The sequence below is a fragment of the Juglans regia genome, chromosome 6 (assembly GCF_001411555.2).
Source record: "Juglans regia cultivar Chandler chromosome 6, Walnut 2.0, whole genome shotgun sequence".
NCBI classification, from domain to species: domain Eukaryota; kingdom Viridiplantae; phylum Streptophyta; class Magnoliopsida; order Fagales; family Juglandaceae; genus Juglans; species Juglans regia.
The window spans coordinates 30,894,758-30,908,950 of NC_049906.1; the positions used below are offsets into that span (position 1 = coordinate 30,894,758).

Genomic DNA, 14,193 nt, shown 5'->3' on the forward strand with positions numbered 1-14,193 from the left:
TTCTATCACTCCTGCATAGTGTGGAGTGTGAACAATATAATATGTCTGCCTTTTCTCTGGGGGTTAAGTTGATCTGACTGTAGGGGCTTCTGGCTTCTTTACAGGAGATTAAACAGACGCAGACAAACAAGAAACAGCTGCAAGTCTTCTATCAGCATTTTATTCGCAAACTATGGATGCTGCCCTTGGCAATAGATCAGTATCATATGATTAAAAAAAATCGACTAAGAAAGTATCGAATATATTTTGGAGAGGGGCAAGATATGCGTTTGGGAGTATGAGAGGCAATACATGTTGCAAAGAAACTATACGTTTTTACATTATCAGGGAATTTTTTGAGCAGATGCATTGCCAAATTCTGTTGCAATGGATGCATCCATATGTTGAAGCTAAGTGATTGAGATTAAATTAAAAAAATAGATCAACTGCTGGAGAAAATGCAATGATTAGACAATCATGGACAAGAAAAATACCATAAAACACAATAAAAGCAGCTATAGCTACAAACTAAACAGAAAATCTATCATGTCAAAGCTTTCACGGTCAATGTTTTTTAACAGAAGTCTAAAAGGCAAAATATGTAGCCATTGAAGAGGTATGAAGCAATCTCATAATAGATGATAAGAACAAACCAGCAAGATGGCATTCACTACCTAAAATAACACCCGAAGGCATTTCTATAATTAAGGCAACTCTAGCAGAAATAAAATGGAGATTCACTGCAGCTTAGTGGGCAGTAGAAATATTTCTCGTACTTGTGTAGCCAAAATATCTTGCAGATTTTCAAGCAACGTTAGCATTATAAACTTGGTTCTTGTCTGTAAGTAGAGGAGAGCGAAGAAGGGAGTCCTCAACCCTGGCAGTTCCCCTAAAGAATGAACAAGTTCTTTTCAGTGAATCCAGTTTCAGATGAGGTCCATAAAGACAGGCTTGGTAGACTCCAAAACCAGATGAATGAGTCAAAATTTGGTAAGTAGCAACAATTCAAACAGTATAAATCAGAAGATTCAAAATTATTATATTTAAAAACATAGACTCTGCTCTTCAAGATTCCGAGCTTGTGCTTCTATTGCATCAATGTAAATAAATAAATATACAAAAGATAAGTTCTTAAGCTCATTGTTTCACAAACTATTTTAACATCAAAACATATTGTAATCATTTTAACCAACCAAAATGCTTCAGTGACAGCCTTTCAACTCTGATATTTTTGGTAACTATTACCAGAACATTTGCCACAAATCAAGAGTGGTACTTCAAAACTCCTGGCATAGTTGACAACCATTGTTAAGCAAATCTAATGCCCAAGGGCCAAGATAATCTCTTCAAATATACTTTTCAGTGGGATTTTTTTATCTTGCTGTCTTCTTTAAGGGAAAAAGAAGACAGCTTTTCAATTCCGACATATTGGTCATCATTACCAGAACATTTTGCTACAAGAGCAAGAGTAGTACTTCGAAATTCCTGGCATAGTTAGCAACCATTTTCAAGCAAATCTAATGCCCAATATAATCTTCAAAATTTACTTTTCAGTAGGAATATTTTCCTTACTGTCTTCCTTCATTAAGGGAAAACACCATATCTTTTACTTGGCATTTAATATATAAGACTAATACTTCCAATTCAATTAACCATATCAGTATCCATCCCAATCATACAAATGACCGATGGTGTCCTGGTCTAGGGGTATAGCTTTTGACAGGGCTTTTTCGCTATTGTGAGAACCAAAAAGAAAAATACTACAAATAATTTAGTTTTGTGCCAGCATACAATGGACTTGCAAAGACTCGATATTGTAACCAAATATAGTATGATATAGCATTCCACAGTACTTACGTAGATTGATGAACCGATTCCACATCATTGGCATTTACATCCTCCATGAACTTTTGAATCTGTAGTGTAAAACAGCCAGTGGTGTCCAAAAAATAGAGAATAAATGGCATTATGCAGCAACACACGAACATGGGTACAGGTCCAAAGATCCAGAGAAAGAGAGGGAATGACACATAATATGCTCGCAACCCAAGCGACCAAAACAAGCTTCCCCTGTTCAAGTTTCTTGCAACATACTCAATAGAATCCTTTTTATCTTTCAATGCAGGCGCCGTAACCATGAAGCTAACGTGGGCAAGATATCTAACTGATTGCATACAACAAAGAAAGGCAACAAGGAAGCACACCAAAATAGAGAAGTACTTGACTGAGAAGATAGTCTCACTGGTATAAGCTGATTTTGATGCTGCGCCAGGACTATTCAATGTGGTGCTCACAACAACACTTATCAGTGAACAGAGTGTGATTGCTACAGTTGCCAAGAGTGTAGATGCCATAATGTTGTTACGAATTGTTTGAACTGCCAAAACTCCATTCTTCATAGGATCCTGAAAATTATGCAGTGAGTTTTGTTCTCAGGTATTGCCCATTCATTAGGTGTTAACATCAGTCACAAATTTTATTAGGACCGCTATGTAGATACTAGAGCCAGCATTCAGAAAGTTTTCGATGACAATGATTTTCCAATGGAAATTTAATCAACTTGTCAGGAATCATAAAAAGTATGGTCAATATTATGCCACAATCATAAGCACCAAACCAGAACCAATTAATGAATGAAATGAATAATAATCTGTATAATGTAACACGAGTTAAGATAAGTCCATAGCTTCTATTTAGTTCCTCTCCAGTTCCCAAGCATATCCAACCATTCTCAAATAGCCAACCAATTGAACATCTGTAGGCCAACCACATCTAAAATGACCTGTTTCGGTGCTGGTGCCTTAACTCTAGTACAGTAATTGTTATCTAGTGATATGGTACGAAATGCAAGGAAAAATTCAGTCAAATCCCTTCGTTTGACATGGTTGAAGATCTATAACAATAATTTCCTCCACATCCCTTTATTTTCCAATGATGAAAAAGTGCAAAAATAATGTCTTTTCAGTTAAAATCCCCACCTTAATCTCTTGGCATCTCATAATTTAACAGAATTATATGTTCAGTCAGTTGTTGTCTCCGTTCTTCCCTTGCCCATGCAAATGATCTTGCTTATAAAAATGCCAGGCATATATATCAACCTGAATCCAAGCAATGCACCACAGAAAAATAAAGTGAAGAATTCCACCTCAGTCGATCCACTAGAACCTTCAGGAATATTCTCATGACTGGCAAATCTGTTAATTTTTACAGCTGTTGTAACCACCTTTGATTCCATTTTTCTTCGGTATTCTTATTGCCTTTACATGTAACCATGTGCCTATATAAAGGGACAAATGATACTGAATATAGATATACAAAACACTTGCAGAACATTACTTCTTTCTTTTCAATTTTCTCTGCTCTCACATGGTATCAGAGCTGGAGACTACCAGTCTCTTGATCCTTCTTTCATTCTCACCATGGCTACAGAACCAGCGAGTCTCACCACTCCTTCTGACTCCATTTCCCCTTCTTTCTCTCATATAGTCACCATCAAATTGAATCCTGATAATTACCTCCTTTCGAAGGTTCAGATATCTGCCTATCTAAGAGGGCAGGATCTTTTTTCCTTTGTTGACGGAACGCAGACAGTTCCTCCAATAAACCTTCCCACAGATTCGGATTCCACCATAAAAAGTAATCCTGCTTACCTCTCTTGGCAAAAAACAGATCAATTAATTCTTAGTATTCTACTTTCTTCTCTTATAAAATCAGTTATTGGTCATGTTGTTTCAGCAAGAACCTCAAGGGAGCTATGGCTTGCACTCAAATCAATGTTCAACTCACACTCTCAAGCAAAAGAGTTTCAAGTCAGATTTCAACTCACAAATTTATCCCGTGGAAAGCAACCCATTTCAGAATTCTTCAGTAAAGTTAGGATGTTAGCCGACACCCTTGCAGCAACTGGTAGTCCATTATCTGATAAAGAATTCGTGACCTATCTTCTCAATGGTCTTGGACCCTCTTATGAGTCATTTGTTACCTCAATCACAACAAGAACTGAGCCAATAACCTCCCATGAACTTTGTCATCTCCTGCTTATCCATCTGCTAATTTGAGCACTAGAAATCCACATGACCAACGGGGGAGAGGCTCTTATCGCAGAAACAGGTATGGCCGTGGTCAAACACGATCCTTCAACAACTGTGGTCGTTCTTCCTCTTTCCAAACCTTCCCAAGCAACCCAAAACCAAATCGACCTACCTGCCAAGTCTATCTTAAACCAGGCCATACTGCTCTCCAATGCCACTATCGATTTGACCATGCTTACCAATATGAACCACCACACTCCTCAGCCAACTACACCTCTCCTTCTGTGGCTCTGCCATACCCGATTCCACCTGGTACCCTGATTCGGCAGCCACCCACCATATCACCCATGATTTACCCCAACTCAACCTCTTATCGGAATTGTATTCTGGAAATGAACAAATTCGAGTCGGCAATGGGGCTGGGTTACCCATCAATAACATCGGTGATTCCTCCTTCATCTCTAATCTTTCTTCCTTTCGTCTTCATAATTTACTTCATGTATCTGCTATTACAAAAAACCTTGTCTCAACTTCTCAATTTTGTACTAACAATTCTTGCTTCTTTGAATTTCATTCCAATCATTTCTTGGTCAAGGACAAGTCGACCGAGAGGCTCCTGCATTCCAACCCGTGATGGACTCTATCAGTTCCCTCCTCCTCTGTTCTCCTCACTCTTGACGGCTTCTCTGGGTGAACGAACCACTCTCAATCAGTGGCACAGAAGACTTGGCCAGATTTGGTCTCCAAACCTTGCGCTCCAACCATTTGCCTTATTTCCCCACTGTCTTTAATTTTACATATCCTAAACTGTCCATTAGCAAAGGCACGGAAGTTGCCCTTTTCTTCAAGTTCCATTAGTACTAGCAGGGCTTTAGAGTTAATTTGGGCCAATGTATGAGGCCCAGCTCCTCTTATGTCAAGAAATGGATTTAAATACTATGTCTATTGTTGATCACTTCACCAGATTTTCTTGGATATTCCCTCTCAAATACAAATCCGATGTTTTACAAATTTTCACCTCATTCATTAATTTTGCTAAAAGATTTTTTAGCACTAAAATCATCTCTCTACAAACTAATGCCGGAGGCGAATTTCATCCTCTCACATCACTTTGTAAAAATCTTGGCATCATTCATCGTTTTTCATGTCCTCACACCCATCAACAAAATGGGCTCATTGAATGGAAACACCAACATATTGTAGAAATTGGGCTCACTCTTCTAGCCCAGGCCTCTCTTCCCCTATCCTTCTGGGATGATGCTTTTGAAATTGCTACATACTTAATCAATTTGCTTCCCACACCAGTCCTTTGCAACAAATCTCCATATTTCATGGTTCATCACAAACCACCAGATTATTCCTTTTTAAAAAGTTTTGGCTATGAATGTTTGCCGAATTTAAGACCCAACAATCGTCACAAATTGAATTTTCGGTCCACTTCGTGTCTCTTTCTTGGGTATAGTTCTTCCCACAAAGGCTACAAATGCCTTGATCTTAAAATCAATCGACTTTACATCTCAAGAGATGTTTTTTTTTTGCTGAACACAATTTTCCATACAAAAACACCATGCCCACTTCTACTCATTCTCAGCCCAACAATCCCACTGTCTCACTACCGTGCTTCCCTGCTTCCATATTAGGCCTACCACCCCCTTCAAATTCGTCCAGTCCCTTACATTCCAACTTACCCAGCCCACTACCCCGTTAACTCGTCTAGCCCATCTTCTCTACAATTAACTCCAACCGGCCCAACTCAGTTCAATCAGCACATCCTTCCTTCTCCTTCCTCTTCTACTTCTCCTTCACCGACGCACCCATCTTCCCCTTCCATTCCAGTCAATCTCTCCCTTGCCTTTCAACCTTCACCATGTTTAATTCCCCCCAAATCACTGATCATCACACGATCTCATACTAACTCCTCTCGTCCTCGTGTTCTCACTGATGGGACCATTCCCTATCCACCTCGCCGATGCCTCCTTTCCACTGCAACCGTACCTGATGAACCCTCCTCATTTACCCTAGCCTCCAAATTTTCGGAATGGTGTGAAGCCATGACCAGAGAGTATGATGCCCTTGTTCAAACCCAAACCCGGTCCCTTGTTCCCCCTACACATGCCTCTAATCTCGTTGGTTGCATGTGGGTGTTCCGAACCAAATTACATTCAGATGCTCAATTGAAAGTAGGAAAGCTAGGCTGGTTGCCAAGGGGTTCCACCAACAGCCTGGAGTTGACTACACAGAAACGCTCAGCCCTGTCGTTAAACCCACCACCATTCGGTTAGTACTCTCCATTGCTATTGCTCGAAATTGGTCCCCATGGCAGATAGATATACAAAATGTCTTCCTTCATGGATGGCTCAATGAAACCGTTTTTATGCAACAGGCTCCTGGCTTTGTTGATCGCGAACACCCAAATTATGTATGTAAGCTCCACAAGGCCATCTATGGCTTAAAACAGGCCCCTCGTGCCTGTTTTCATAGCTAAGCTCTTGGCTCCTTAGCTACGGCCTCTAAAAGGGACCCCTCATTGTTTAGTTTTCAAAAAGAAGAGTTCTGCATGTTTATATTAGTCTACGTTGATGACATGGTAATTACTTCATCCTCTTCTACTGCCATTGATAAGTTTCTCTGTGATCTAAGCCAAGCCTTTCCAGTTAAAGATTTAGGATGCCTTCATATTTTCTTGGATTGGAACTCGATTATATGATTGATGGAATGTTGCTTTCACAAAGAAAATACATTTCTGATATCCTTAGAAAAACAAGATGCCAATCCTATCTCCTCTCCTATGTCTGCTTCCACTAAGCTTTCAAAGTTTGATTCTCCATCTTTTGACATGCCCACACTATTTCGAAGTGTTGTTGGAAGTCTCCAATACCTATCATTAACTAGACCCGACATTTCCTTCGATGTAAATAAGGTTTGTCAATTTATGCATGATCCTAAAGTCACTCATTGGACTACAGTAAAAAGAATTTTGAGATATTTAAAATTTTCCATCAATCATGATCTATTCTTTGCAAAACAATCTGGTTTTACTCTTAGGCTGTGTTTGGGTGTCCGACTACTCTGAGGTACTATGAGAAACTCTCATACGGATGGAAATAGTCTTGCATCCAAATGAGTTTGAAGTAGTTCTCAAACATCTCTTGCTACTGTGTTTCACTATGAGCCGAGAGTCTGTGTTGGGTGCGAATGCCAGTGTACGACGGAGAGGGAGAGGGAGGTTCGTGGTAGCAAGGTCTGCGAGAGGTGGCTGCCGGTATGAGGTGGTGGAGGTGCTGTGGCCTGGGTGGCCGCATACGACGGCACAAGTGGACAAAAATGGATGAAACCCATTTCGGTTGGGTTACCGTAGGGGAGAGAGAGTTGCGCTGGGGGAGATCAATAGTAGCTGGCTTGGTCGCCGACGTGAGGAGGAGTCGCTGGTGGTGGCGGTGAGGCTGGGTGGCCGGTTACGGCGGCACAAGTGGAGAGAAAATGGGTGAAACCCATTTTGATTGGGTTACCACATAGGAGAGAGAGAGCTGCGCGTGGAGGAGATTGATGGTGGCTGGCTTGGTCGCTGGCATGAAGGGGAGTCGCCGGTAGTAGCGGTGAGGCTGGGCGGCGCACGGGGGCGCCGGGTGGGCTGAAGGAGAATCGAGCGTGGGGGAGAATCGGGCCAGAGGGGAGAGAGAGAGAGAGAGGAAAGAAAAAAATAATAACAAAATCACTATAATATTTATCACTATTATATATAAACAAAAAAAAAATCACTATAATATTTATCACTATTATATATAAATAAAATTATCATTTCATCATAATTAAAAAAAAAAATCTATTATTAATGGGACCCACACCTTTTTCAACTATCTATCCAAAAGTCAACAACTCAACATATTTCATACATCCAAACAACTCAAAATACTCTTAATGGGATCCACAAACCCACTCCAATCTCTATTCATAACTATTCACAAATATTCTCAACACTTCTCAAGTATTTTCACTACCCAAACATAGCTATGCCTACTCGGATGCCAATTAGGCTGGCTGTCCAGATGATAGACGCTCTACAGGAGGCTTTTGCATTTTTCTGGGTCATCACCTAATATCATGGAGCTCTAGAAAAAAGCACACAGTAGCAAGATCAAGCACTGAGGCTGAGTATAAATCTCTAGCCAATAGCACTATTGAACTTATTTGGTTACAAACTCTGATCAAAGAACTTGGTTTCTCTCTTTCTCATCCCCCAATTCTATGGTGTGACAACATGGGAGCAACATACCTTACTGCTAATCCTGTCAATCACTCCCGTACTAAACACATGGATATAGACTTTCTTTTTGTACGAGATAGGGTAGCTGCCAAGACTCTTCAAGTGTCTTTTTGCAGTGTAGCAAAGACCAACTGGCCGATGTCTTCACTAAGCCCCTTGTTGCTGATAGATTTTCTACTTTGAGGATGAGTCTCACTGTGTTTGACACCCCAATGAACTCAAGGCGTATCAACCTGAACCCAAGCAATGCACGATAGAAAAATAAAGTGAAGAATTCCACCTCAGTCAATCCACTAGAACCTTTAGGAATATTCTCACGACTGGCAAATCTGTTAATTTTTACAGCTGTTGTAACCACCTTTGATTCCATTTCTCTTCTGTATTCTTATTGCCTTTACGTGTAACCGTGTGCCTATATAAAGGGAGGAATGATACTGAATATAGATATAGAAAACATTTGCAGAACATTATGTCTTTCTTTTCAATTTTCTCTGCTCTCACAATATATTGCGTTATACTTTCTTTTGGTGACTGCAAAATTATGGTGACCCAATAATGGCTAAAAGTCATTGCTAATGTCCAAAGGTGACAACGGAAATAAAGCATTTAGCTTTTCGCCAAAACAAAAAAGAATAAAGCATTTGAACTGTTTGAAATAAGACTTGGGGAATTTTCTTGTATCCTATAAATAACTCCCAAAGATGTTCAAAATACGTATTCAGTTTTCATGTGAATCTAGCAGCAGTTTCATGGTCAGAACCATAAATTACACACGCACAGACAGCGAGAGAGAAAAAGGGGAGAGAGGACTAACATTCATGATGGAGAAGATCCATGCTTGCCTACACTCGGCATTGATGCCAATGACAGTTCGCCTGGGATTATACAGTATAGTGATGAAAAGCCAGACATGGTATACTCCCATCAGCAGCAGACCCAAGGGCACCAGTACATAGTCCAGGGACCGCTCCTCCATATTCTCTCTATCTCAACCACCCAATCCCACTTCAGTATCCCTCTGTATCTTCTCTATCTTTTTCTCCAACATCTCCCTCCCTCTCTCTCTCCAAAGCAAGAAACAAACAAAAGAGATAAAAACAAGGCGTTGAACTACCGGCTGGATACTTGCTGAGACAAATTGACGTCTCGTACTCTGCTATGTATAAACTTGTGGGAAAATTTATAAAAACTGATAATATCACATCCTTAAAACTATTCAAAATTAATACTTTGCACCAATCTTTCAAATTCGACCATCAATATTGTGTTATGTTTATATGTTACTTAGTCTTTTATCCATCTTAACGGGCAAAAATAAATGAGAATGCAAAATATCATTTTTTTTATAGCTTAAAGAGTGAAATTATTAATTTTAATAGTTCGTGATGAGAAGTAGAAAATCCTAATTATTTGTAGACACAAAATAGATTTTTCCCAAGACCAGACTTTATATCCTTGCCTATGAATCTTAAAATGAGTAAAATGAGAAATATATTTGCAATTTTAGACAATTCAAATCCTGCATAAACTCTTAAGTTGTGTTTGGATGTTGAAGTGAGTTGAGTTAAGTTGAGATGTTAAAATATTATTTTTTAATATTATTATTATTTTGAGATTTGAAAAAATTGAATTGTTTATTATATTTTATATTAGAATTTGAAAAAGTTGTAATGATGAGTTGAGATGAGTTGAGAGTATTTGAGGAACCAAACGAAGCCATAGAAATAATAGTTACAGTTATGAGTGCGTACGTGAAGTGCAATCATTTTGAAAAAAATGAATAAATACAGAATTCATATAAAAAAATTAATTTTTAAATAGTAGACTCTATTTTTTTTCAAAATAATTACACAGTACTTATACAATCTATGACTATATATAACATTTGGACAACTGTATCTAACAGTTTTTAGATCTGAAGTATATGACCTTTTGGCTATTGGATTCTCAAACATCGCTTGTAGGAAAAAATTAAAAATAGTTTACACGTAATGTATCAAAGACTCGCATTTATTTCTTTGGGGTAAGTAAAGACTCGCATTTCTGTTGGACTAATAATATATTTACAAAGAAGTATGCAAAATTAGGAACTTAAATAAAAATTAGTATTTTAAAAAATTGAGGTTATGACATTAGTTGATATTAAAATAAATAAAAATTTTATGTGCAACCATTTTTGTATATTTCTTATATACTCTATTAATATGATTAATTATATAATATTTTTTTAATATAAAATAACTATTTTAACCTATTGAAATGTGCAAAGATTAAGAAATTATTAATCTCTGTACAACCATTGGTTTCTTACTGTGGGCCTGTTGTGGGTGGATCACATAGAGGAAGGTTACTGTTCCCATCTTTAAAATACAAAACTATTTTTTATTTATATAAATATTTTATAAAAATAAATTTACAAATTAATATAATTATATATAATACAGCAGATTGCAAAACTCATTTTACCATAAAATATATATAACATATCACATCTAATCATCTTAATTTATAAATCTTACTTTTGTAAAATTTATGTGAATTTAGAATTATTTTTTTTTTTTAAATGTAACTTTAAGTACTTGTCTTTTGGCAATAATTTTAGAGATTTCTCCGTGCACTCCGATAAATAATTTTAAAAAAAAACAAAGAGAGAAAAAGAAAGAAAGAAAGTTGCATCACTATTTGTCTTTTGGCAACAAGTTTTGAGATTGTTTTATTCTCAATTATTCAACATAAGTTTTGATAAAAAAAGTCATCTATATGTCAGTGTCTTTTACAGATTGAGTATATTAAATACAGTTTTAAGATATTCAAGTCACAGATATTTCTTTTGAAAAAGTGTGATATCCACTATTAAAAGACAAATTATATGAATATGAGATTTATCCAATTTTTTAAAAAAAAAAAATGTGCATGAGTTGTATCCTTTTAGACTGTAAATATCATTCATCTTACATATTTAACAAAAGTTAAAGGTAAAGATGACTTTGGCTTCATTTGGAAGTTGAGCTCATCTCAACTCATCATTATAATTTTTTTAAATTTCAACATAAAATATAATAAACAATTTAACTTTTTCAAATCTTAAAATAATAATAATAATAAACAATAATATTCTAATAATATTTTATCATCTCAATTCAACTTAACTTAATTCACTTCAACATCCAAACCCACCCTTTAAGTAAGGTCACTAACCATGTATAATTTTGGCTATGCAAGAATCCCTTTTGAAATTAAAATCAAAACCAAACTAAAATACTTTTCAAAAAAAAAAGGCAAAACTAATAAATCAAAGCAAAATAATGTAATATTTTTAACAAAAAGAGTAAAATTGCTTCTTTGATTTCAACCCTCCCACGTGCAAGACTAGGTGGGTAGTGAGGGACCCCAATCAGTGCAATCACCATACCCCCGTTTGTAGTCGAGTTGCAAGGTGGGCCCTACTAACGAGTGATGTGAAACCACTTTTTCAAAAGTTTAAATTTAATAAAAGAAGTGCGTAAACGTTATACATTTTTTTTAAATTAAAATAAATATGAGAGTTATATGAAAAATTTAATTATTTAATAATAAATCTTACTTTTTTTTAAAATGAGTGTATAGCTTGCACAATCCATAATTGTATCTAAAATCACTTATTTTCATAACAACATGCTATCCAATAGCAAAGAATCTCCCATGCAAAGCTACTTGTTGGAGGAAATTTTGTATAAATAGAAGGATATTCGTAATCGTAAAATATGCAAGTGTCATGCAATCATTTTAAAAAAAAGTGAGGTTCACAATTAAAAATTTAATTTTATTTTATGTAGGTTCTGTATTTACTCACTTTTTTAAAATCATTGTGCGACAAGAAGATCCTACAAAAGTAAACCAACAAAGTGACGTGATTTGATGTGATACGTTAGATTGTAAAATTATTTTTATTAAAAAATAAATTTAACGTATCATATGAAACGACGTTAGTTTGTAAATTTATTTTTGTGAGATTTTTTTAACTTTCTCATTAAGCGAAATTTTAATTGATTCATAATAGTTTACTAGTAGAGTAACTAATTTGATCAAAGTTGAAAGCACGTGGAATAAAAAGTGTTGGTGAAATATACAATAATGTAATAAAAATTACAATAAAATTAACATTCAAACAAAATCAGTTTGGACTGAGGCATGTAAATATCACTCTCTTTAAGGAGATTCAAGCCCTCTGTGGTGTACAAAGTCTCAAATTAACCCGTACAGCAGAACTCTTCTTAACTTGACTCCTCTAAGATACAATAACCTAACTGATCGTCGTATAGCCCGAACCAATTCTACACAAGTAGTTGAGCTCAAAGTTTCACCAAAAGAATACATTTCTTTTATCTGGAAATACTCTAAAAAAATATATACTCTCTAACTTTATTTTTCTTATCTCACTTTTTCTCAAATATAAGCCACACCCATACCAAAAGACAAAACAAATACATATAGACGGAACAAAGAATAAATCTGGACGAAATGGATATAACAAAAAAGAAATTAAAGGCCAACGTATAAATGTAATAAAGCCGTAATAAAGTAAAACCAATAAAGTAAAAATTGAAGTCATAAAAAAAATAAGCTTGTTAATCAACGACTACAAAAGACAATGGAAAGAAAAGTAATTATTAAAAATACTAATATTTCCCCCCATTTTTAATAATAATAAAATATTAAATAAGAGGTATTTCCAGACAAAGAATGATTATTATGCATCATAAAGGTATGCTCTGCATTGAACTTTCACTTAGTGAAATAAAAACCTTTACTCCAGAGTCAGTAGTAGTCTAAGACTTCAATTATGACTGATTAAGGAAAATAAAGAATTATTACTCACACACAATAACCCAGGTGTTAACATGAGCTTTATTAGCCAACACATTTCGACCTTGTGCTAATCCCGGTTTCATGAATGTATTTGAGAATAAACTCAAATCTCATAGAGAGCGGTCTCATTCTCACACTCATATAGGTGAAATCTGTCAAGGGTGCTCCTGTAATTCTTACACCCTACTCATAAGAACTACATAATTTCATTAAGTGTTTCAACAAAAACTCATCATCCACAATATTACAGGATAATGCACCCACGTCATATGAATGAGAAATAAAATAAATAGTGCATTTCTTACGACCATCATATGATTCGTTTTTTCCATTGAACCCCATCCTCAGGATCTCTGGTCCCCAGGTTGGGTATCCTCATACATAGCTCATGAATTTGTGGGTTTTAATCTCATTCCCCTCGATCTATTCCAGATCATTTCTCTTATCAAGGCCTTTGTAAGTGAATCTGCAAGATTATAACAAGACTTAACATAATCCACGTTAATAACACCATCAGTCAAATAAGATCTCATAGTACTGTGTTTTCTTCTTATGGATCTGGATTTACCATTATAGTAACAGTTTTGTACTCTACCAATAGTAGCAGTAATAGACAACTTATTAAAATAGGTGGAACTAGTTTTTCCCACAAGGGAATCTTGTGTAATAAATCCCTCAACAGTTTGCTTCCTCACTTGCTGAAACTAAAGCTAGAAGCTCAGCTTCCATGGTTGAGTTAGCAATAATCGTTTATTTTTTAGACTTCCAACACACAACCCCACCACCCAAGGTGAAAATAAAACCAGTAGTTGAAAGAGAATCACCTGACAAGGTATTCCAATCAGCATCACTAAAACCTTCAAGTACTGCAGGATACATTTTATAAAATAAGCTATAATACTTTATACCGGATAAATATTTCATTATCCGATCCATTGCATACCAATAGTCTCTTCCAGGCTTGGTAGTAAATCTACTAAGTACTCCTATCGCATAACCAATGTCAAGTCTAGGACAATCAGTTGCATAACGTAAACTCTCAATCATGCTAGCATATTTCTCTTGATTAAT

General features: G+C 36.2%; 1 protein-coding gene across 1 annotated transcript; it reads right to left on the reverse strand.

The window, feature by feature from the left end:
• Positions 1 to 443: 443 nt before the first annotated feature.
• LOC109006860 lies at positions 444 to 9,398 on the reverse strand. The gene is made up of 3 exons (XM_018986272.2): positions 9,089 to 9,398; positions 1,837 to 2,384; positions 444 to 868 (listed from the first exon to the last, which is right to left on the reverse strand). The coding sequence occupies exons 1-3, from the start codon at positions 9,248 to 9,250 to the stop codon at positions 784 to 786; spliced, it is 795 nt and encodes a 264-aa protein (XP_018841817.2). The 5' UTR covers positions 9,251 to 9,398; the 3' UTR covers positions 444 to 783.
• Between the last annotated feature and the right edge of the window lie 4,795 nt (positions 9,399 to 14,193).

Bases quoted from the DNA above. Each gene is read 5' to 3' on its own strand.
- LOC109006860 (XM_018986272.2), bottom strand. From the start codon at position 9,250: ATGGAGGAGCGGTCCCTGGACTATGTACTGGTGCCCTTGGGTCTGCTG. The intron at 2,385-9,088 runs GTTAGTCCTCTC...CATAATTTTCAG, and splicing joins GGATCTTCTCCATCATGAAT to GATCCTATGAAGAATGGAGT. The intron at 869-1,836 runs GTAAGTACTGTG...TTCATTCTTTAG, and splicing joins GAATCGGTTCATCAATCTAC to GGGAACTGCCAGGGTTGAGG.